Consider the following 25,374-nt stretch of genomic DNA (forward strand, 5'->3'; position numbering starts at 1 on the left):
GTACCCTGACACATGGGATCCTTATAATCAAAAAGTTATATGGACAGTAAAAATCTACATTATTACCTGGCCTTTGGATGGTTCTGATGGTAGCTCAAAGACTCCTTCATCTGTCTCCTCTTCCAATTTTCCTCTTCATGTAACAGTGTGTTCTTTCCCCTTTTGATCTTCACCTACAGGTAGTGTACAAGCCTCCTTCCTACCTTTTCGTCTTCTTTATTTGATGCTATTCTGTTGTATTACAAAGACGGTACCAAGTTTTCTTTTACTGAAAACAGGAAAATTCAGTCAAAAGGATTTATTTATTTTTTACTTTTGTCTCAAACACTCTCCTACTCTTAGCCTTCCTCAAAGCTTTATATGATGTACATGGAACACCTTATCCTGTTTCTACATGAGAAGAGAAAATGAACTATCATACACTCCCTGCCAGGCAAGACAGAAAAACCCTGGCTTTCTCATGGATTTCAAATTCTAGACAGATAGAATCAATAAAAAGACAGGCTGGAAGGGACTTTTGCAGATCATCTAGTCCAACCTTTTGCTCAAAGCAGAGCAAAGTTCAGAGCTAGGTCAGGTTGCTCAGGACCTTGTTTATCAAATTTTGAATACCTCCACAGATGGAGATGAATATGAAGAATTTTTAATTCTGTTCAGTAAAATGATCTTGCATATGTTTTTACATAATGCCATAATTTGTTTTGAACATATATTGTATGTATATTAGATATTTTGTTTTCCTACTGAAGCCAACAGGGACTAGGAGAGCACCTGAAATTTTTGGTTATCTAATTGTCTGAAACCTGCTCTAATTACATAAACTTGTTATGAGGAAGGGCAGGGAGAGAAAGTCATGAGGAGGCTGACATCTAGCCTTGGTTTATGATGAACACTTATCTTATCAACCTACTGTTAATAAACTCACTAAAACAATAAAGAGCAAGATTTAATTTTAACTTGGTTTACTGGCCTGCTTTAGCAATGGCTAAAGGTGATAGCTTGGAAAAATATTAATCAGAGTCAGCTATTTAAAGTCAGAACTATTTTTTGGCAGTTTCTGCAGGGAAGTTCATCTGCCAGCCATCAACCATGAAGATTTTTAGCTACCTCCTGGTTTACCGAAGGTTCCTGCTCATTGTCCTCACCCCACTGCTTTTACTTCCACTTCCACTTATCATCAAAACCAAAGTAAGTGACCTGCTTTGAGAGGTAATTATTTTGCACCTGTATGTCAAGCCTGAGACTCCCAGATCTTTTCAGAATCATAGAATGGCTTGGGTTTGGGTTAGAAGGGACCTTGAATGACTTCAGGATGTTTGCATTGTGGATTTTCTTTTCTTTTTTTTTTTTTTGGTCAACTCAGAGTATTTGCATAGAAATCTAGAGAAGACAACAGCTTTAATGTAAGATTCTGTGCTGGTTGCATGAAGTTCTGAATTATATATTTGTTTTCTTCTTCAGGAAATGTTTTTCTCATTTAACATCATCTAGGCTACTTTGAAAATCCTGTCCTTACTATTACATTTTGACCACTTTTAAACAGCTCTGTATGATTGACAATGGAGATGAATTGTCAGGAAGACAACTGCAATTACCTTTTTATTTGATGATGGATTTTGTTAAGGTCATCATATATTGTGTTGTCTGATAGCAAATGACTGGAATCAATGATCTGAGAAATTCCCTCTGGTTCTTAAATAGAGCAAAGGTTATGGCAGGACAGCTTAGTTTTATTTTACTTGAAATAAATTCTTCTGGCATTCAATAACTCTTGTGACAACTCCAGGCTGATGAAACAGCTATCTAAAAATGTTATTAGTGATTCTGTTTGGGATAGCTCTGATGTCAGCAGAATGAAATGGAATTCTCCTGTGATGTATTGTCACACATGCATTATATGGATCATGCGTAACAATACATGAAATTCCAGTTCAGAAGTCCTTACATCACAGATAGATAGTGTTTACAGGGCAACATACTTCACACTGTCTCACATCACAGTTTCAATATTTCACTTTCCTTTCTGAAGGGAAATTCTTGAGAAATTCTTAATGTGGTAGGACTTAAGTGAGATGAACTTTTTCTAGGTGATAAATGAATTAACACTATCAGATTGTTTCATACATAACACAAGCTTCCCCCCAAAAATAAATGCTAGCCATAGCTGACTGACTTGCATTTAACATTGTTTTCCAGTCAGAGGTTCCAAGAGCCATTTCATTAAGCTATTCCTTTCCCAAAACAAACCATCTCTGCTGCTGTTGAGTAGTTTCATGCCCTAACCAGTGGCATTAAAAGATCTAAACAATTTTCCTCAAGAGCAGAAGTATAAATCAAAACTACACAGAAGAGGTTTCTAGGATTCTAGAAGAAACTAGGCTCACTTCATCTCATTATATTTGGCTGTGGCTGCATTTTACAGGCAGCATTGAAGTAAATTCTCCTGAAAAAAAATCCTGTTTTCCAGGAGTTTAAATAAAAGACACTCACTAAAATCATAAGTCTTAAAAACAACAACTGTGTTTCTTGCACAATGCTTTTTATATTAGGTGATATCCTTGCCTTACTGATGCTGATGACAAACTTCATTGATTACAGGAGAGACAAAATCTGACCTATTATTGACTGAGAGTACTCCTAGAGGTTTAAAGGTTTGCTTGCAGCTGCAGAATGTTTGTTATTTACGTTAATTCATGGTCTAAGAATGCTCCATAATGACCTATATGATTAAATGTGCTTGAAGGAAAAGGCAGCTGACTTTTTTTTCACCTTTCATAAGTGATAGAATTTAAGTAATTTTACTATGTCTTAGAAAATATTCTTTAAAACTGTTTTACAGACTATGTTTCTTACCTTAGCAGGCAATAAGTACCCTAAATTCAGGTCCCTTGACTTATACTTGTTCCAGGTGGGAGGAATCTCTCTACTGCCATAGCTGGACTTTTTGCAATTGTGACTTTTTTCCTGGATGATCCACTTATATTTTTGTTGGTGCCTTTTGTATTCTAGGAAGCAGAATGTGCATACACGTTGTTTGTAGTTGCCATCTTTTGGCTTACAGAAGCTCTGCCACTGGCTGTTTCAGCTTTGCTCCCTGCCTTTATGTTCCCATTGTTTGGTATAATGGAATCCAAGGAGGTAACCCTTTTTTTCCTCTCTATCCTATTATGGATTTCAACTATAAAATCTCCAAAGAATGAACCACATAATGTTGAAACCGGATAGGCTAATCCATGGATTTGCTGAGTGCCAGTCACAGTAGGTCTGCCTCAAGACTTGCTTACATGCTTTGTCCTCAGGATGTGTTGATATTTCTTTAATATTTTTTTCCTAGATTGTGATTCAGTGCTTAGATACCAGTTAATGGGAAAGTGTTAGAGAGATATAAAATATCCTTAATGTTACAGAAGCAAGATGACAAACTAAAGACCCTGTGTGCAAAATGCTGAGTATATATCTTCATGTCAAAAAGAGAACACCACAGATGTTCATACTCTAAGTCTATGTTTAAAGTTGTTCTTTTATCTGTTGGATAGATGACCAGATTAATAAAACCAGCATTTCACTAGTGATTTAGTTTAAAAGATGTGACTGATGATCTTAGGTTGTTCATATTATAAGCCTTATTTTTCATTTTGTTTTAACACTATGCACTTTACTGCAGTTACTCTTGCATCATTTGGTTAAACAAAATTAACAGTGTCAATGAAATTAATAGCCTAAATTTAAGCCGAAAACATTTCTCGATATTTATTTCAATATATAGCCTTACTGATTTTTTTTCATTAAATTGTTAATACCAAATACTAGTAGAAAGTCACCATTTAGTTAACAAAGTATTTTTTGTTGTTATTTCAGGTAGCATCTGCTTATTTTAAAGACTTTCATCTGCTGCTGATTGGAGTAATTTGTTTGGCAACATCAATAGAAAAATGGAATTTCCACAAAAGAGTGGCTTTAAGAATGGTGATGTTGGTGGGTGTCAACCCTGCATGGTATGTGCTAAACAACATCTTGAAGGACAATAATACTTGTGGAAAGCTAAATATTCCAGAAATGATTGCCTACTGCTTTTTCTGTAGTACAAATCCAGCCTTTGTTTTCTACTGAAACAAAGTAGATATTTGAAATGATATGATGGATTTGTAGGTGACACTTTATTATTTTGCTTAAATCCTAACTGAAAGATCCCTGCAGTGATTCTGTTCATAATAAGGATCCTTCTGAACAAAAAATCTGATGAATTTGTGAATAATGTAAGGCTCCTGTTTCTTAATGATGGTTAGTACATTACATACCTAATGCCTACAACTGAAAATCTGTGCTATGCTTATTATTAACTTGTATTTCAATATTGTTTGCAAAATTCTGGACACTTCCAAAAAATACAAGAAGAGTTCAAATACACAGTGAGAAAAAAAGTCATAAAACTAGAGATGTGGTGGGGAAGGAAAAACATATCAAGAACAATGTCTTTATTTATGTTTTTTTCTTTGTCTGTCTATGAAGAAAATATCTAAGGAATAGGAAATTCCCCAGCTGGATGAGGTAGTGAGGGAAATGAAGTCACACACTCTCTACTTAATCACTATCAGCATACATCTTATGAAGTGAAAACTCTTCTTTGCTTGCTTTACAAGCTTGCGGAAAAGCTTTAGGCCACAGATTCATCTGTCAGCACACCAGTAATGCTGCAGATAAGATCTGTAGAGCAAATCTGGCTTCCCAGAATACATGATGCTTATGACTCCCTGTCAGGAAGCAGACAGTGACAGGGAGTAAAAGTCAGAAAAATAGAAACCGCAGGTCTAAAAACCAAGATGCCTCTTAGGTGATCTAACTAATAATACCTCATGGAAATGCTGATTATTTCTATTCCTCAGTGATTTGTCTGTCCTAATTTTAAATAGCACATGTAGTTTGATTTTTCTTGCATCTTTTGATAGCTGGTAGCTTTCTTTTTTGACAAAGTGCTCTTTACATTCTTGTTCAACTGCCTCCCATTATCTTTAGCTACATTCTTGAGCTATGCAGTTTTGGTTATTTGAACTTCTCTTGTTTTGGTCACTCCTAAATCTTCACCCTTTGGCTGAAATCTTGAAAGGGAGAACACAAGTGAATGGCGTGCTGTGCTAAGCTGAACACTGCTGGGGACCTTGCTGTGGGCACAGAAACCCACAGCCAGCTGCTGAGGATACCTAGGGCCACTCCACAGACAGCTTTGTAACCCTGAGGAAGCAGCATCCCTCATAACTATCATCTCAGCTCGATCACATTTCCTGATCATGCCAAAAGGACGATAAGATTTTGATAAGAAGATCTGTGAAGGAGAGGATCTTCCCACCTCCCAGCGCCTGCTGCTCATCAGCTATGCCCACTACAAAGTGATGCATGCTCTTCTCTGTGCATAGGCCTCCGCCTCCGCCGGCAGGAGTCCCCAGCCAGCCTGGGCCCACAGGACCCCCAGCCAGCCCAAGGCAGAGGTATCATTGTAGGAGGTTTCTGCATTAGAGGGCGTGGAGGATGCAGCAGTGGAAGGAGAATAGCAGGAGTCCTCTGCATTCTTCTCGAGAAACTGGCTTGTACCAGCAATAGGGTGGCCAGCAGGACTGGGGAAGTGACTGTCCCCTGTACTCGGCGCTGGTGAGGCCGCACCTCGAGTACTATGTTCAGTTTTGGGCCCCTCACGACAAGACAGACATTGGGGTGCTGGAGCGTGTCCAGAGAAGGGCAACAAAGATGGTGAAGGATCTAGAGCACAAGTCCTGTGAGGAGCGGCTGAGGGAACTGGGGTTGTTCAGTCTGGAGAAAAGGAGGCTGAGGGGACACCTTGTCGCTCTCTACAACTACCTGAAAGGAGGGTGTAGTGAGGTGGGGGTCGGCCTCTTCTCCCAAGTAATGAGTGATAGGACAAGAGGAAAGTTGCCTCAAGTTGCAGCAGGGGAAGTTTAGATTGGATATTAGGAAAAATTTCTTCAAGTGTTGTCTTCAAGGGTTGTCAAGCATTGGAACAGGCTGCCCAGGGAAGTGGTTGAGCCACCATCCCTGGAGGTATTTAAAAGACGTGTAGATGTGGTGCTTATGCACATGGTTTAGTGGTGGATTTGGCAGTGTTAGGTTAACGGTTGGACTCGATGATCTTAAGGGTCTTTTCCAGCCAAAATGATTCCGTTTCTATGAGTCCCCAAAGGACTCCCATCATTTGAGCTATAAGGTCGGGTCTGGTCTGCAGACTAGCAGGGAAAGGTGAATTTGCCTGTACAACCTGCAAGGACTAGATAGAATGAGTAATAAAACATTGATTGTGCATTACATAGCAAAGAGTGACTTTACAGTTGAATGTAAATGAAGTTTTCATCCAAGGTTCCATGCAGAATATTTTTTAACACCACCACAGGGAGAATAATGCAGAAAAACTGGGGCTGAACAGGTTAGGATATATTTTATAATTTTTTAATCTATTTTAGAGTCACTCATTAGAGTACGCTACACTGTACTAAACGGTCACCTGACCATCAGTCCATCAAATGCTGGAAATTTATGATGAGCAGTTTTGAAACACCTTAGTGAATGTCTTAATTTCCTTTGGGCTTAAATCTTCTTGCAAACTGTACTAAAATTATATTTCTCTACAATGTGAACATTCATATTCAGCGTGCTTAGCCTGACCAGTATTTTCTGCATAAAAATTTCTCCTGGAAACACAATTCTTCCCCAACTTCCATCTGAGGACCTAATCAAAAACTGCGTAAAGTTAATGGGTTTTATGCTACTGATGACAATTTCTGTTGAATCAGGTCCACCACTTGCAGGTCTGCAGATCATTTCATCATTATGCAATTAAAAGTGCACAGACAAAAGACAAGGTGCCCCTACTGAGAAAAACATCATGTTTGAAATGTTGTTGGTATTAGCTGAAATGAAAGGCTATGAGAGGTACTTTGAATGGTATTTTATGTCATAAAATACTGCTTACATTATTTTTTTATAAAATCTTGTCTTCATGTGCTGAGTAATCCTTACAGTTTTTGTGAAGATTTTGATCAAGGCTAGGCAAAAAAGAGCTTTACAAATCGCACAAATGATTTCTCAGAAAATGCTGCAACACCGTAGTCCCTCCACTCACAGTGGTTCTCTTGCTGTGGTGATGCATGGCAGGTGTTTAATGACACTGCCAACACCTTGGGCAGGCTGTCAAGAGGACTAGTCTCATTTACAACTCCAAGAGATGCATTAAAAATGGCAATGTGGCCTGTAGTCTATGTTTACTGTCCAACTTCACCAGATATGCCATGAAATATTTGATTGTTTTAGTGTACAACTAGAGTGACTACAGTCACTGATGCGATTCAGTGCATTGCATCAGTGCAATCAGGAATTGCACAGATGCAATTCCTGTTTGTAGTAAACTTAGCCTAAGGTGTGCCAAGACCAAACTAAGACATTGTAATGACCATCACTTTCCCATTTAATATCAAATATGATGTTTATTGAAGAACAAATAATCCCTACACCTGTCATGGAGCTCCAATTAAGAACTGAGTAAAGTACCACTTACTGAATTGTTAATATTTCTTCCTATAATGCCTGAACTGGTATCTAGAGGACTTACTTACAGCCTTAAGTGATAAGTCCAGGGTTTTGACCTAGCTTGTACAATATGGGGTTAATAGCATTAGCAGTATAGCCATTTTAACTTGTGACATGCATGGTGCTCTTTCTTCAAAGGTGATTCAAACACAGTATCATTTTGCTTCTCTTTTGATTTATATATTTGATCCTTTAACTCTAAAATACAATAATTTCAGTGTGTTTGATCAAGATAATTTTAATTCATAAACTTCCTCAGAGGTCAATTACACACTTTAAATTTTCAGTGTTACCTATATTCAAGTTTTCTGTTGAAAAAGCTTTCCATTTATATTAAATAGAGCGGTGATAGGAGGTGTTGCTGTCGCTGCCACAGACACTTCTCTCCTCTTCCAGGCTTATGCTGGGTTTCATGGTTAGCTGTGCTTTCTTGTCAATGTGGCTCAGCAACACCTCTGCTGCTGCCATGGTGATGCCAATTGTAGAGGCTGTAGCTCAGCAGATCATCAGAGCTGAAGCAGAAGCTGATGCGCTGGAGATGTCTTGCTCTAATGGCTCTATCAACCCGGCACTGGAGCTGGACGGTAGGCATGCAGTGCAGTTTCTGTCTTTGCCTCCCCTCACTCTGCAGCAGAGTAAGCACCACATAAAGTGAAGTTGAATGGCTAGGGAAGCACTAGCATCATTACATGATTCATTGTGAGACTTCTCTTGGATTACTGTGTGTGAGGTCTCTCATGTTCACAAAGATTAATTAAAACTGAACAGGTGCAGAATACGGCAGCTATATGAGAGGACAGAAGAAGAGAAGAGAAGAAGAGGCTGGCTTGTTCAGCCTAGTAAAATGTCTGAAAAGAAGTATGACTACAGGCTATAAATACACTGAGGGTTAAATGTTAGCCAGAGAAAAGAGCTCTTTAAGCTCGAGTGTAATGTTGGGAGAACAAATTAATCTAAACTGGTTACGCACACAGTTGGATTGTAAATTAGAAAGATTTCTCCTCATTAGAAGATTCAGAGTCTAGGGAATAGGAGTCATGAAGGAGTAGGGCACAACTCAGCTGTTTTTACGATTGGCATTTGTAAATGTATTGATGGGATGATGTGAAGTGATTGCATGGAATGGGTCATGCTGATGGAGCCTTTCCAGTTTTGCTCCCTTAAACAGTTATCTGTCTTTGCATCAATGTCTTACAGAAAATATAGGAGCATGTGAAAGCAGTGACTGGAAAAAGAAAGAAAAAAAACTTAATGGGTAATAGTTATTCATTTACTAAATGCTGTTCTAAGAATTCACCTGAATAGAATATCTGTTTATTGCAATATGTGCCTTTGTTTTTCCAGATATGACAAGAATGTGGGTAGTACTGTGTGCACAATTGAAAAGGAAAATGAAAAAGAAAAGGAACAGGTACTTAAGGTGTCTTTTTATTATGCAGCTAATGTGTGTAACTTAGTTTTAACCCACATCTCATTCTTATGTGACACTTAACATGGCACAACTAGCAATGAAGCTAGTTTCATGTGAATAAGAGATACACATGTAGATACACATGTGTAGATACAGTTCGGTTATGTAATTATTTCATTAGTGGTTTTGCGCTCCCAGTTTATTTCACACAAGTTAAACCAACCTCACCGAACTCTATATATCAGGTATATATAAAGGAAGTTCTTGTGTAAAGACAAGAACAGCTCAGGAAAAGGACTTCAGGATTTGACTCTCCCTCCTTTTCCTTTCCATGAATAATTGTAGTACCACTGTAATAGCAAACCAAACCACACTGCATACAGCTATATTGCCAGCAAATTATCTGGCTTTTCTGGGATATTCTTGAATCCTATTTTTGTGCTTGATGATGAGCCCTTCTTATATATTAAATGGTGTATATTCTTTCTAAACAGAACCTACCACCTGCTGAAACAGGGGAAAAAAGCAGAAAGGACAAATACAGTGGGATTTTCAAAGTGATGTGCTTATGTGTTGCTTATTCTGCTACCATTGGAGGGCTGACCACAATCACGGGAACATCGACTAATCTGATTTTTGCTGAGCACTTCAATACGTAAGAGACTATATTAAATTACTTGTATTCTTCTTAATCCAGAATTTTAACTGTTTTTTCTTGAGCTCTCACATGGCTCCCCTAAAATGCATTAGAAACCTTAGCATTTGATTTGATATTATTTGATTTTATTACTTTCTTTTTGTTATTTTTTGTTAAAGAGATAAAATGAAATTGCATGGTTGTATTTGCCTTATACTGGGAAAGGCTTTAAGTGATCATGCAATACATGCAACAAGATGACCATTCTTTGGTTAAGTAGCACTTTACTCTTTGAATAGCTGCATGGAAAAACATGGGCTTATCTGAGAAGGATGACATTACTTAGCGTGAATATGACAGACACTATCTGACCTTAAAGGACTGTTATTCATTTCCAAGTACAGTAGGAACTAAGTTTGGGTCTGATTAGCAAAGAGCATCAGGAGACTTTCAGGAGGCTATGCTTAGTGCACTGTTGAAATGAGGAATTTAGGTCCATTAATCAAAGAAAAAGCAAATCATTTCAAACCAGTCTGAAACCTTGCATTCAGTGGAACACTTTGTTTTGAGGTTATTAAAAACATTCTTTAATATTCCTTTTCTTTCCTATGTAGAACTACTTTGAAAAAATTGGCAGATTTCATTCCAAAGCTTTTGAAAAACCAATAGTTCTTGCTGAACTTTTTTTTCTTCTGCAAACTACTAATTGCCAGAAATATTCCTATTCTAATTTCAAAATAGAACAAAATAAAGCACAATCCTTTTATTACCCTCTGCCCACTATTCTGTATTGCACATGGCAAAATGGTGAAAGACCAGTTATTGATGGATTTTCTTCCAACCTGTGTTCCACGAATGGATGAAATTTAGCTTCAGCATGCTGCTAAAGAGAGCTGAAGTGGTACAGTCTGCAAATCAGCCTGTGCAAAGAGAATAGCAACAATGGAAACAGTATGAAAATTATGAGCGCCTGTTATTGAGGCCAAAAAAATACACAGGGCAGACAGTGGCATTATAAGTCCTTCAGACTTAAACTTTTAGACATGTAAGTAATTCGTGTTCAAGCACGCTTCACACTCAAAAGCCTAGAAGAATCCAAGATTGATTACTAGGGGTAAGAACTGTTCTTGTTCATTTCCCTGAAGTTGTAGGAAATGAAAAAAACTGGCTTGCAGCTGGGTTTTCAGTTTGTCTTAGCTGTTAACAATCTATCTCTTCAAGAATGCATAAGCAGATTGTTGTTCTCTCCCTGGGTCTTCACCCTCTGCTAGGACCATGGGCCATACATGGAGCACTGCATGTGTAATCAATCCAGTTTTATGCCCCACCAGGATTTTGTTTAATCTTTACACAACCACTAATCCTTAACTGAAGTTGAATCTACCACCTAACTGTGCAAATATTTTTATCTTTAACTGTCTTGCTCCCCTTCTTCTTAGAGGCCTTGTTTGTATTTATGCCCTGTGTGAAGTGGGAATTGACCTGTTAGCATGACTGGAACACATTTTCAGTCTACCTTCATGTATCATAAGCATCTGAAATAGAATAATTGAGCAAAAGAGCTGTACATACAGCATATTCCTGGGTTTTCCACTTAGTGATAAAACACTTAAAATGGCACTGCAAAATTTCATGTTCCTCATATCTTCCCAATTTCAGTATTAAATAAGTTGGAATTAGCGTTTACTGTTCTCTACTTCCCTCCTTTTCATTTGTCACATGAAGAGGAAACCAGTATATCTGTGTTAAAATTGGAGCCTCTGTGTTGCTGGGAATCCTCAGCCTGCTGTTGATTTAGGACATGCAGTTATGCTGCGTTCCACAGGGCAGAAGCAAACAGTGGAAACGTTGATGCAATGCTAAGCACCCCTGCCAGTGAGATCAACTTCCATAAGGGCTCCTTTTCAAGACAGATTTGTTACTGTTCCTCTCAGGGCCACTCTATTCATTCTTTAATTGTGTGCAAAAAGACACTACAATAGAGCATCTAGAATATATCCAGCTGAAAAAAAGGGGGGGGGGAGAAAAAAAAGAAAAGTATTGGCTAACACACCAAGAAGTTGTGTAACCAGCTAGCAGGCTAAGCATTAGTCTGCTCCCTACTGCCCGTAAGATGCCCAGAAGCCTTTACTGGCTGGGAAGGTTGAGATGGGTTGGTCCTCACTGCTCCCTGGAACAGATCCTCAGTGATGCTGGGTCCCTTTTTTCTGACTCTGTATGTTTTCCCTTTAGTATTTTATACCTTTCTGTATTGGTGGTTTTCGTCTTGAATCCTTCAGACTGCCACAGATCCCCATGTCAGTTATCTCACATCTGCAGTTTTACCTATCTAACCTTGCATAGCTCTGCTGTAGAGACTGTCTCACAGCTCTTTCCCACATGAAACGGTTTCTTCAGCACTGCAAGCCAAGGTCCACAGCTGGGCCGTATCAGAGCAGGGCCATGGATCCTAAGGAGCACAGGCAGCTGCACCCCAGCATGAGGGGAAGGCTGCAGAGAGATTAGAGAGAGAAATGGTTACCAGACAACACTGTGTCAGGGAGAAAACTGAGTTCTCCTACACCCGAGGAAGAGTAAATCGTACGATGCCACATTTGGTTCTCCAGTCTCACTCCAGGCTCACTGACAGGTTACTCAATTTCCTGAATCCTATTCTGGTAACTGACCTTGACCTTCCAACACGAAGAATCCAACTTTGCCGACATTACATTATTTTCAACCTAAGCAATTTTATAGAAGTCGTAAAAGGAATAATCTTATCTGGATTAGTTCTAGGAACCAAATTTGTTAGCATTTGTAGTATTTCCCTGGAAAGAGTTTATTGTTATTGGCACTGAATCATTGTAAAATGAGGATTATTAAAATCAATCACAGTTTTTCATTTTCCAAAGGAAATAGGTCTAGAAAACAAATAGTTCAGTGTGTCCTGTCCATCCTTGCCTCAGGCAAGACCCATAGTAGATAATCCAACAATAGCAGGTAAACCAACCAGCACTATATAACAGACCATTTTTTAAATCATTTAAATTGATCATCCAGTCTACCTGAGGAATATTTGCTCTGGAGATGAAGAATACCTCACTTTAATATTAAGATTACTAGAAATATTTACATATATATTCAGCCCTGCACAAACTTACTGTGAAACCTGACCACAATAACTTAACATTTTATAGTGGAATTGACTCTTTAGTATAAAGTTTTCAAGGGCTTGTTTTGTTGCTCCATAAAGAATTATCACACATAATTCAGGAAAGATCATAAACACTTTAGCAAGTGATGAAATGCTAAGTCATTCCTATGCCGATGTCAGTTTTTTCCTATCTTGGAATTCGTACGTTCCAAAATGGATGTGGCTAATCATGTAATAAAAGCTAAATAACCATGTAATCAATAAATTACATATAATAGCACAATGCCTTTTCTTGTTCCAGTTTCAATGTCTCTTCACTATGTACAGTTGCAATTTAGAGCATCACCTCAAGAAGTAGGTAGGAGTTTTGATTCAGTCCCTGCTGGCACTTTAATTGCAATATATGTAAGCATCATATAAATATAGATCAATCCTAAAATTTGCACAGTACTTGAGAAAGCATTTATAATAAGCGTTTACTGCCTCAAAGACCTATGTGACGATCAGAAATCCTTTTCTTCTAGCAAGGCCTGAAATACAAAAGATTGACTAATAATTGGAAACAGTCATTACAGCCTCTGTCTGGACATTGTGATTTCCCTTCCATCTGACTTTTGCATCAAGGAAGAAGGCTGTTCAAGGAGACTAGAATTTTCTCACTTTTAGCATTACAAGCTCTCTCAGTAGAGCTGGAGGAGCTCAAAGGAAGAATAACTTCTGCTCATAAAGTAAATTGGAAAACAGGATTCATTTACCTGGCCTTTTTACCTATCTGGCATCTATCTAATTCAACAGTAAATTCATTTCTTTCAGAAAACCAAAGCCCATTTCTCCTTTTCCTAAATGCACATGGCAGGGAGAGCTCTGGTTGAATGACCCATGTCTGTAAACAATAGATTAAGACAGCCTCAAAGACACAACGTGACTGGAGAGACAATCCACCTAACAAATAAGCATTCCTGCCTTTCCTGGAAATTAGTAATAATAATTCTGGTTTTAGAAGCCCTTATGGAACCTTAAAGAATATAAGTCTCAGTGTTGTCTCCACTGTTGTCTTCTAAGTTCATTGCAGCTTGTTCATTTGAGTGTATTTTCTTGTGCTGAAGTCTCCTCCTAAAGAACTGCTTTTCTTCAAGTTCTGTTTCTTTGTACTCCTAATGGTCCTTAACACTGTGAATGGCCCTTTCTTGCCTACTGAACTCAGGTTAGATACACCTAGGTTGGTGTCAGATCCCCAGTCCTGTTGCTGATCCAGTGCCCAAAGAACTGGCACGGCTAGCTCCTGCAGTGGTCATAATGGTCAGGAACAGGACAGGAGGGTGAGGGAAGAGGCCACCAGAGGCCACCTCATGCTGAAGTCAGCTGCCAGCCAGAAGCACTCTCCTACAGCAGGACTTTCTGCACTTCGCACAAGTCTCTATTCCTTTGCAAAGCTCAGCTAAAGTTTTTCACTTTTACTTTCATCCAGACGTTACCCAGCTTGCCAGTGCATCAATTTTGGATCCTGGTTTATCCTTTCCATCCCCATAACAGTTATTATTCTGCTGCTCTCCTGGGTCTGGCTCCAGTGGCTTTTCCTTGGGTTTGAGTAAGTAAATGTTGTAATCAATAAAACTAAAAGTTGATGATATAAGATATACTTTGTACTAGGAGTAAATCTTGCATCCAACTTTAACAGGTTCAATAGGAAGATAATGCAGCAACGGTGATTTTGTGTCCTTGGTTAGTATGGCTGAGTCTCTGGATGGGACAAGAATTTTCTAAAACAAGGATCCTTGACTACTCAGGCCAATGTGAAAAGTCCGTATCACAAATGATGATACACATTCCATTAGAATATACACGCATCATCCTTAAACAGTGCATGTGTGCAAGACAGAAGAATACTAAAATTTTATACATTTTGGTCTAAGACTGGAAGATGTATAGTCAGGATGTTGCCCTTCGCTGGAGTCAGGGATTGACTTGAATACTTAATATCTGTGTTATAAACTGGATGACTATATTTGCAAATGTGAAGTAAAAAATTTCCACTTTTCAAAAATTTATATGTGGTGTTATGGTGGGGTTTTTTCCCCTTCAGAGCTTGTGCTTTTCAAATTTCAGAGGAAAATACTTCTTTTGGGCTCATTCTTCAAAGCCTTGTTCTCCATGAATTCTACCATCTCTACTACCATCTGCAGAGATAACAGTAGGGACACCTGTCTTCCACAATTACATGGCTGCTTATGGTGCAAGAGATGAAGACTGAGCCTGTCTACTCTTAAGCAGACTTAGAATCATCCCATGCTTACCACTCTTTATGTGAACATTTATTGTTTCATTTTTCTTGATTGTTTCGACAGTGTTCTTTTTAACGTTGTGTAAGGGTCTTATCCAAGAATGAAAACCTAGCTCATAGCAAATAGTCTGCTGATCAGTATGCAGGCTACCTATGCAATACAAACTTCTTCATTACAAAACAAAGTAAAGCAATGTCATAGATGACTTTCATTATATAGCCAGGTTATGTATTTGATTGTTTCAATTAGTTCCCATGGTTAAAGCTTCATCCTTCCTGGGCAAATGAGCTAGTCGATAACAGGGTACATTCTGTTTCTGCCTCTGTCAGTCTCCCACTGGGCTTTGCCAATTAATTCCAATACGCTCAGTTTGATGCGTGACTATTAAATGGGAGATACTGCATTGTAAAGTGAAAATTTTACTTTTGTAAAGTGCTATTCGTAACTGGAAATGTTGGACTTTTTTTGTTTTCTATATACACTGTTAATTCATCTTTCAATATTGCTGATTTACATTCCAGTTTTAAAAACATGTTCAAGTGTGGCAAGAAGAAAACAGCTAGAGAAGAGGCCTCAGCACAGGTGATTCAGGAGGAATACAAGAAGCTTGGACCAATGAGGTATGTCAAACTCTAAATCTGCAAGCAGGAGTGAGGAAATCGAAGTGTGAATTCAGGAAAACATATAACCCATTCTGTTTCTGCTATAGTTACCCAGAAATTGTTACACTTGTCCTATTCATTCTAATGACCCTACTGTGGTTCACCAGGGATCCTGGCTTCATCCCAGGATGGTCTTCACTTTTCCCAAAGTAAGTAATCTTTTTGATACACCAACAAGAACTATACTGTGCCTTACCTACATACCTTCTTTTCTTTTCAATTTTTTTAAAAAAATAGAATACTTTCAATAATTCAGAAATATTGCAGGCTGAAGTTGTTGAACACCTTTGTAGTGTATACAGAATAGGTAAACTCCAGCAATTTCATAGATCTATGTGTGCAATATCTGAAATATGATAAACCCATTACAGGATAAAATAAAGTACCTCCTCAGAGGGATTATGCCTAGGTTTTAGACTTCATCCAGTGAGGGAGAATGCGTAATGACTAATATTACAGTATCCTACTTCCTCATCAAATCTGCAATTTCAAGAATAAATCTTTGGTTGGAATTTTTTGATCTACTGTCCTTAGTGACAGCCACACTCATATGCATGCAGGTTAACATCCTGTACTTTGACAGTTCTAATTAATGTTATAAATTACTACCTGTTCATACATAACACTCTCATCATCACAGTCCAACTAACCACCAAAGAGGCAAGAACAATTCGGGAACTATTATATTTTTTTGCCTTCTGCTGCAACTTGGTTACACAGTCCCTTCCCCAGGATCACCTAGACTTTTTTCCCTAAGAAATTGGTGACTCTTTCAAGAACTTAGAATACTGTGATATCTCCTGTTCTCTTGCTGTAATTACTGTAATTTCAGTTCTGTTCTTCTGTGATAAATGTCTGAGTTTTGCTCTGAACTACTGGGAAGTAGTTGCAGGATTGGGAGGAGCAGGACTTTGTGCTGTTTAGGTCCTTCTGGATTTAACATTTATAACCGGATGGGTCAGAGGCCAGTGCTGGACTTGGATGGTAGTTTTCCATTTTGTTTTCCTGTGTGTTTGTCATAAATGACATGCGAACATGCATCCATCATGCCTCCTCTTTTTAAACATATGCCCACCATTCATACACTCACAGACACTCCCCCATGCTCTGCCAGAAAGTCAGTAGGGGATGTTACTAGGAATAATTGTAGCCCTTTGAAGACTTAAAGTGCAAAGCAAAATAATTTTGTGCAAAAATAGCATTAAAAAGTGTATTAAAACCTAAGATTGTTTTTAAATTATTTACTTTTAAATTACCCCCAAAATTGCAAAAGAACATTTTTTTCCCTTATAACAACAGCAGATCTGATGATCCTTGTCTCATTTGAAACACTGCATTCTTGAAGGGGTTTTGGAGTGTTGACCTAATCAAGCAATCAGCTAGCTAAGCAATCAGGCTGGCTTTGCTTCTCTTTCTGCTTCATATTAACATTCAGTGCTCATCGAGCACCATTTAACAAGATGCATCTGATACTGAAAAACAGACATTGTAAACAACCTTTCAAATACAGGACTTATGGCTCAAATGAATTATTTCAGTCCAGAGATCTACATTTTCCTATTTGAAGTTGTCTAGTTACCATTGTCTGAGGATTTTGTTCACTGGCAGGGAAAAGCAGAATATTCTCATGATAAGTGTGGTTACAGATTCCGCATGGGGATGTTACTTTTTGGATGCCCTCTAATGTTTTCCTTGGAAGGGAATGCAAGCACATGTCATGTCACATTAGGCTGAATCATGTTATAATTTGGGTGAGGTAACCTGAAGAGAAACAAAGCTTGTGTCACTCCCTAACAAAACCTTTAAGGGGAAAGAAAGCATTTCTTACTATTCAGACTTTGCCTATTTCTAGATAGCTTTCATTTATCAATTAATTGCATTAACAGGCATAAACCCAGGCAATTAGGGTTTTACTTTGAGCAACAAAAACTTCTCAGCCAAGATACATGAGTGGGGCAAGGAGCCAGCGCAGGTACAGCTGGGAGTAGTAGTAAGCCATCTTCTTTGAAGAAAACAAAGAAACAGGAAAAAAAAAAACTTAAAACCCAGGAGCTGTGGTTCCATCCATCAATGGTTACATGCACTCATCACCATGATGCCCAAGAGGGTTCTAGCAGTGCGCGAACTGCGGCTTACATCTCTCACGCACTTGTTCCCTAATGCTTCCATGTACAAAATTGTTTGCTGTTTTGGATTTAAGTATACTGATTGGCATGTGCACAACTTCCTTAAGTTTATGTTACAGGAAACAACTGTATGGAAATATTCTTTGCCCTTAGAAATCTGATTTCTTATCAGAAATCTGACAGTACTTACTTTCCACAGGATCTTATCGCACAGTCTCAAGCCAGCCTCAGGGAAGTTCCGTCACCTGCACAGATGAGCTTTGTCCTTATGAAAAGCCACAATGTCAGAGCTATAAGTAACCTTGAGACCCTCCTGGACCAGTGAGTGGGTCCTGTTAGGTGGGAATGATACCACTCCCAGGGTCTTAAACCAGACAGGACCATCAGTTCATTTATTCTGACATGCTGAAGATAGAAGAGCTACATTGTTGCGTGTTAAGCCCCGTACAGGTTTATTTCATTAGAATGTGAATTCCCAGAAAGCAACCAGGCTTGATTTCAGGGTGGTAAAGCACAGGTTCCTCAGATTTTGGAATTTACTGATTTCCTTGATAGTCTGTCCTGGTGGATAATCATCTCTGCTGCCAAACTAAACAAGACAAAAATTGCACCTTCTTTTCTGCCTGAATACAGCTTCCAGCCATCTGTTTTTGTCTTTCCCTGCTGGAATAAAAACTTTTCCGTGATAGGTGCTTTAAGGATATATGTATCTGGTTTAATTATATCACATTATAAGCTTTGTTTTGACAAAAAATGGAATCCTCAAAGTTTTGCTTCCAGAAACAAATTCCCATTACTCTCACCACCCATGTTCGTTTTCTCAACACCTTGTGTGCATCCTCACAAGTTACTGAATACCCCTTTAAAATACAAACATTTTTGGAAATCCCAGCAGAAATATTGGTATTTAATGATGATACCACCCCACTTTTTAAGGGCTACTTTTTGAAATGTCAGCCAATTTTTAATCCACATATCTACTGTATCACTATTGAGTAGAGTTCGTCTTTAAGCAGCATTATCATATGCCTTTCAAATATACATTACCAGTTAATTTTTCTTAAGAAAATTTTGTAAATCTATTAAAGACTAATCCTTTACTGTCCTGCCCTGAGCCTCTGTTACCTCCCTCTGGAGGCAGACAGCAGGATATTTTAATAAATGTTGTATAACGCTACAGAGAGCAGCACAGCGTAAAAATGCCTGTTTCCTCCCCATCTGTAGACAACACAGGATCACCCATCATTTCTGCTACAGCAGTTTCCTTCCATGTCCTGGCCTGATTCCAGGCTGTAGGGTATTAGCTTCAATTAGAGGAGTTTCAGGTTGGTCTTTGGCCAGGACTTTATGAACCTCACAAGAAACAGAAAGTTCAACACTGGGCTGCAGCTGATTACAGCTGATGCATGCAAGGTGGGCTTCCCTCATGCTTCCTCAGATTATTGGCTGAGTGTACTCTTTCTTTTTTCTGCATAGTTTATTCCTTTCTTTACTTCCAATACAAGGCCACTATGTACTTTTGCCCACAACTCTGTTCTCTACAATGATCTCAGTTGGAGTCATTGTGAGATCTCCTTAATCATCAACAGCTTTTTTGCTTCCTTATAGGACAATCAGATTTGCAGTGTTATAAGCAGGTAGATGTTATATATGGAATTGTATTACAGCTTGGATAAATGGACTTTGAAAAATGTTTATCTCAGCATTTGATAATGATTGAAAAGCCTCTGTTTGGAATGGTGCTATGTGTCTCTTCCTAATAGTATGACTAATGGTAGGATGTTGTGTGTGTCCCAAGCAGGTTTTCTGAGAATGGTGTTTTGCATCAGGAATACTAAGTTTTTGTGAGCAAAAAATTACACCTCCCTAGTTCAACAAGGGGAAATGCAAAGTCCTGTACCTGGGGATGAACAACCCCAGGCACCAGTACTTGCTGTGGGCCACCCAGTTGGAATGCAGATTGGTGGAAAAGGACCCAGTGGTCCTGGTGGACACCAAGTTGAACATGAGCCTGCAAAGAAGGCAAATGGTATCCTGGGCTGTGTTAGAAAGAGTGTTGCCAACAGGTTGAGGGAGGTGATCCTTTCCCTCTGCTCATCACTGGTGAAGCCACACCTGGAGTGCTGTGTCCAGTTCTGGGCTCCCCAGTACAAGACATGGATATACTGGAGAGAGTCCAACAAAGGGCCACAAAGATGATTAAGGGACTGGAGCATCTCTCCTATGAAGAGATGCTGAGAGAGCTGGGACTGTTTAGCCTGGAGAAGGGACTTCTTGTCAGTGTTTAAAAATACCTGGGAGAGTGCACAGAGGATGGAGCCAGGCTCTTCTCAGCAGTGCCCAATGACAACACAAGAAGCGATGGGCACAAACTGAAACATAGGGGTTCCCTCTGAACATCAGAAAATGCTTTCTACCTCTTAGGGTGACCAAGCACTGGCTCAGGTTGTCCAGAGAGGTTGTGGAGTCTCCATTCTTGGAGATAGTCAAAAGCTGTCTGGACACACACAGTCCTGGGTAACTGGCTCTGGGTGACTCTGCTTGAGCAGGGGCGGTTGGACCTGATGACCGCCAGAGTTCCCCTCCAATCTCACCCATTCTGTGAAGAAGCAGCTGCCTAGAAGAAAGTGGCAGCATGACTTGTTTCTGTATCTAAATCTTGCCTTCCTTCAAAACTCCTAGCATGTCTTAAGAGAGTGCAGGATAGGATCCTAGAGGAAGAGATTTTCTGCTGTTTAGAACCAGTGCATCTGGTCCTAGGCTAAAGGTGATACATAGGCAGAACCCTCTGCCTTGAGACACCATAAGAAAATAATAACTTTTTTTTTCCTAAAGTGTTTTCTGTGCTAGCAGACCATAGGAAGCAGGAGACAGAATATATGAGAGAACCACTTCAAGTTCTCTGGCAGCTTCCTTTTGTGACAGTGTTAGCTGAAACTGTGCTGGTTGTGGTGTCTGTGCTATGCATATTAAGGTCTTTTGAATCTCACCTAACACTGTTGTTAAAGCAAAGGGATCTACCAGATTACACATTTGTATATATAACTCGGAGCTGATTTTTCCCTTTCAGTGAAAAGCCCTGGTTTAGTATAAAACTGTAAGCTGCTGGGAAGATCTGCTGGGAAGTTATGTTTGGACCTACTGTAGCTGCATATGCAGAAAAGCATATGGTATGAGGCTGAGGTGACAAATATATTGGTATATTGGTTCAGGAAAATTCACGGAAGAACTTACAGAAAATAGAAAAAAATAATAACAGAGCTTAAGAAAATGTTGGGTTTAACTTTCTTCAGCAAAATTCTTATTCATCTGAATGACCATCTTGACTGAAATAAGACAGACTGGGATATGTCACCACCTAACAGTGTGTAAGAGAATCAGATGGATATGTTAAAATGGTCTTAGAGCTCAGCTTTTCACTTTACTTGATCTTGGGGCTACTCTGTACAAGTTAGAAGGAAATTGGATCAGTTTAAGAAACACAAGTGCAAGCAGTTCTCAGGCACTGGAAATAATGAAAATAAACATGGCCCTTGTGTCTATGACCCTAGTAGTGACAGCCATAGGTGGATGATAATAAAGCTCTGCTGCCTTCTTTTAGCTACAAAAGCATCATCCTCTGTAGGTATGCACAGCGCTCTTAAGGTCTGTTGGACTGAATGTATTACAGAGCATATTAAAGTCATTAAATTTACCATTGAACTGTGAAAATTAGTTGTTTAAGCATCAGCTATTCTGAAACATTCCCCTCCCCCAGCTTATCTCTGCGTGACAAAATAACACATGCTTACTCAAGATGCTTATTTATGAATTTAGACAACTTACACCTAATATTTCTGCAGACGTGATGAATTGACCTCGGCCGGCTGCCAGATGCCCACTCAGCCGCTCTCTCACTCCCCCTCCTCAACAGGACAGGGGAGAAAATAAGATCCAAAAGCTTGTGGGTCGAGATAAAGACATGGAGATCCCTTACCAGTTACCATCACAAGCAAAACAGACTTGGTTTGGGGAAAATTAGTTTAATTGCCAATTAAAAATAGAATTGGATTATGAGAAACACAGACAAAAACCAAAACACCTTTCCCCCACCCCCTTTCTTTTCAGGCTCAACTTCAGTCCTTCATTCCTAACTCTTCTACCTCTTTCCACTGCACCAAGCAGCACAGGGGATGGGGAATAGGGGGTTGCGGTCAGGCTCTCTGCCACTCCATCCTCCTCCTCACTCTTTTCTCCTCCTCCTCCTGACTATATATATATTTATGTGTTTTTTTCTTGTTAACTTCTTAGGTATAAAGGCTATGCTACAGATTCAACAACTGCCTTAGTGATAGGCCTGCTGTTCTTTATTATTCCAGCAAAAACATTGTCTAGGACTTCAAATGGAGAAAACAGTTGAGTATATTTTGATGTGGATTTCACTACAACAAGTTATCTAAGATGCTAGCATAAATGTAACCTACTGCACTTGTTAGAGGAATGTTGTTACATACTAATGTTACAATCTTAATACAGGATAATATCTTACTGGGATATAAAGCATTCCTGGCCTGAAAGGCAGTGCCAACAATTAAGCAATGTGAGCAGCAGGAGCTAGTGCTGTGCAGGAACCTGCTACCTGCAGCCCACCACTGCCAGTGGGAACCACCTTTCTATTGACTGCAGTGGGCTTTGAATAGGACTGTACGGGGCAGGGTTGGGTTTATTTTTTGAAAATGTTGCTGTTTATTTAAGGTACCCTATAAAATTTGACATGTTAAATGAGTCCATTCTCATTTAATTTTTCCCCTTCAAAATGGAATTTACCCTGATTAAAGTATACCTCTGGCTTGTCCTCTTCATGTATTCAATTCTGCTGCTGAAATCCATGCATTCTGAGGGTTCACAGAGAATGCAAGATCAGAACCTCAATGAATCTAAGTGAAACAGCATTTGCTCAGCAATCTGTCTGAATAGCGCAGTTTTATGGAGTAAATTAAACTCATTGATATCCCATAGCTATCTTCCACATAGGGAAGGAGGGAAGAGGGGCCAATGTTCCACTGGTGGAAACCATTATAGCTCTATTGTCTTCAGGCTGTGACAGTTTTCACCAGCTAAGGATCTGTCCCAGGAAGTGCAGGTTGTTCACGTCAAAGACTTTCTTCATGTTATAATGATGAGATTTTGCCTTTGAATATTTCCCAAGTACTTCCTCAGAGATCTTATTTCAAGATGTTTTTCAATATGTTTTTAAATGTTGATGGGGGTTTTAGGTTTGTTGTTTTTTTTTTTTTTCTCTAGCTGCTTTTGGTTACACTCCACTGATTACTTGGAAGGAATTTCAGTCATGCATGCCCTGGGAAATAGCTATTCTTGTTGGTGGTGGGTTTGCACTGGCAGACGGCTGTGAGGTAATGCAATTTATAGAAGATGCTGAACAATTAGCATGACCCACATCAAGAGCAATTCAGACATGCAGTGAATTCATAGTTATTCTCTTGTTTCAGCAAGTTATTCTGTAGCAATATTGAACACGACAAATGTGACCAATATTCAAGACGTTCAGAAAGCAGGTTTACAGAAAAAAGAGTTTGTTTTGTCTTTAAAGACTACGCACAATAGTGACTACTGTTTGCTATTTAATTTAAACCTGATGGTGGTCAGAGTTGTGCAGACACCATTTCCAAAACCTTAGGGTTAGTTTCCCATGTCACTGAGGTACCTCCCACGTGGAGCTCTGCTGGCTACTCCAGTAAATCAAGCAGATTCGGGCCCAAACTCTGGTTATGAAGCCTGATATATGCATATTACAATTTTCTGATTATGACTCCTTTAAACGTCTCAGAGGTGCAAATATAAATAAATGGAATGTAGTTGCATGGGTTCCTATAGGACACCATCGAATTAGAAGAATGTGCTTAAAAATACATGGTAGGAATATGGAAAATATTTCAGATTTTTTCTAAAGACACAAATATTTCACAATTAGCAGATGAGTTAATTCCTGGTTTGTACCATTTATTAAATTTTCTTTTCAGTGGTTTGTAAAACATAATCATGTTGTCATATTCCTTACGCAGGTTTCAAAACTTTCTGAGTGGGTAGCACATAAATTGACCCCTCTAGGATCATTACCCTTGTGGCTGGTTATCCTGATATCATGCCTTATTGTCACTTCAGTCACAGAAGTAGCCAGCAATCCAGCTACGATTACGATATTTTTGCCCATACTGTCTCCTTTGGTGAGTATAACACAGTTTGGTTTTAATCAGAATCTGCTCTATCATCCATGTAATAATATAGCTGCTCAAAGAAGCAGTTTTTAAAAGCCTCCATAAAATACTTCATGCTTTTTTTTTTTTTTTCTGTGCTGTGTTGTGCTTTGGATACTTGCTTGTTTGGGGGCTTTCTTACAAGAGATGCTGAAAATTCAGTAAAATTAGGTAAAAGTTCAACACTTAAAAATCAATGCCATTATTCCTGTTTGTAAATAGTCGAAGCTCTTAAAAAGGACAGCTCTCTTTAGTGTTTCTTCAGGACCACATCTTCAGAGAAAATGGTTAACACTGCAACTTTCATGCTGTCACCGAAGAGAAGAGAGGCTAATGGATGTGCTTTATATGTAGTTCTTAGCTCAATTGTGTCCTTTCTTCTCATCATCTTTACCGAAACACCCAGTTCTTTCTTCTTCAAAACTTACTGATCATCTTCTAGTCTGTAGATTTTCCTCTTGGCCAGCCTAGACACGTACTAATGCACTTTCCCTCTCTTGCAAAGAAACCTTAGCCCTCACTTCATTGAATCTCTCCTATCTATTACATACAAATTCAACTTTATCATCTTTCTTGCAGTGTTTTTGCTTTTAGTGCTTGTGCAGTGTGCACAGTCTTTGCAATAGTCTTATTTTATGGACTCAGCTACAATTAGAAAACATCAGGCATGGATTTAAAGTTCAGTAGCTATTCTGTATTAGAATCACCTTTTCTCCTCTGAAGCATTCCCAGATATAATCTTAAAAATGAGTTATCAGAAAAGGTTATTTCTCACTATTTAAACTGGCATTTCTGTTCACAGTTCACTTGTGTTAATATAAGAAGTTTGTACTTATGTATTTCATTTGGCAAATGTGTCCCTTGACAGCTGTTCTCTCTCTTTTATTTTATGATAGGCTGAAGCCATTCATGTGAATCCACTTTTCATTTTGATACCTGCTACCCTGTGTACTTCCTTTGCATTCCTGCTTCCTGTAGCAAACCCAGCCAATGCCATTGTATTTTCATATGGTCATTTAACTGTTATGGACATGGTGAGTTTTAAGCAAAAGTCCCTAAAGGGGATTTTTAGCATTTTAAAAACTTTCTTCAGTGTCTTGATGTATGTTTCTGCTTTCTTTTCCCACTCCTTTAGGTGAAAGCTGGTTTGGGCATTAACATCATCGGAGTTGCTGTAGTTATGCTTGCAATTATGACATGGATAGTGCCTATATTTGATCTCTATACTTACCCAAGTTGGGCACCAAACATTCCTTCTGCAAATAGCACTGGGCTGTAA

General features: G+C 38.9%; 1 protein-coding gene across 1 annotated transcript; it reads left to right on the forward strand.

The window, feature by feature from the left end:
* Positions 1 to 1,083: 1,083 nt before the first annotated feature.
* On the forward strand, positions 1,084 to 25,374 carry SLC13A1 (solute carrier family 13 (sodium/sulfate symporter), member 1). Its single transcript, XM_010581303.1, has 15 exons — positions 1,084 to 1,188; positions 3,010 to 3,138; positions 3,859 to 3,995; positions 7,987 to 8,174; positions 8,788 to 8,845; positions 8,935 to 9,001; positions 9,496 to 9,656; positions 14,240 to 14,359; positions 15,575 to 15,673; positions 15,763 to 15,864; positions 22,132 to 22,235; positions 23,125 to 23,234; positions 23,904 to 24,065; positions 24,992 to 25,129; positions 25,231 to 25,374. The coding sequence occupies exons 1-15, from the start codon at positions 1,090 to 1,092 to the stop codon at positions 25,372 to 25,374; spliced, it is 1,818 nt and encodes a 605-aa protein (XP_010579605.1). The 5' UTR covers positions 1,084 to 1,089.

Source organism: Haliaeetus leucocephalus, unplaced genomic scaffold, assembly GCF_000737465.1.
Source record: "Haliaeetus leucocephalus isolate CR32 unplaced genomic scaffold, Haliaeetus_leucocephalus-4.0 Scaffold763, whole genome shotgun sequence".
Taxonomy (NCBI): Eukaryota; Metazoa; Chordata; class Aves; order Accipitriformes; family Accipitridae; genus Haliaeetus; species Haliaeetus leucocephalus.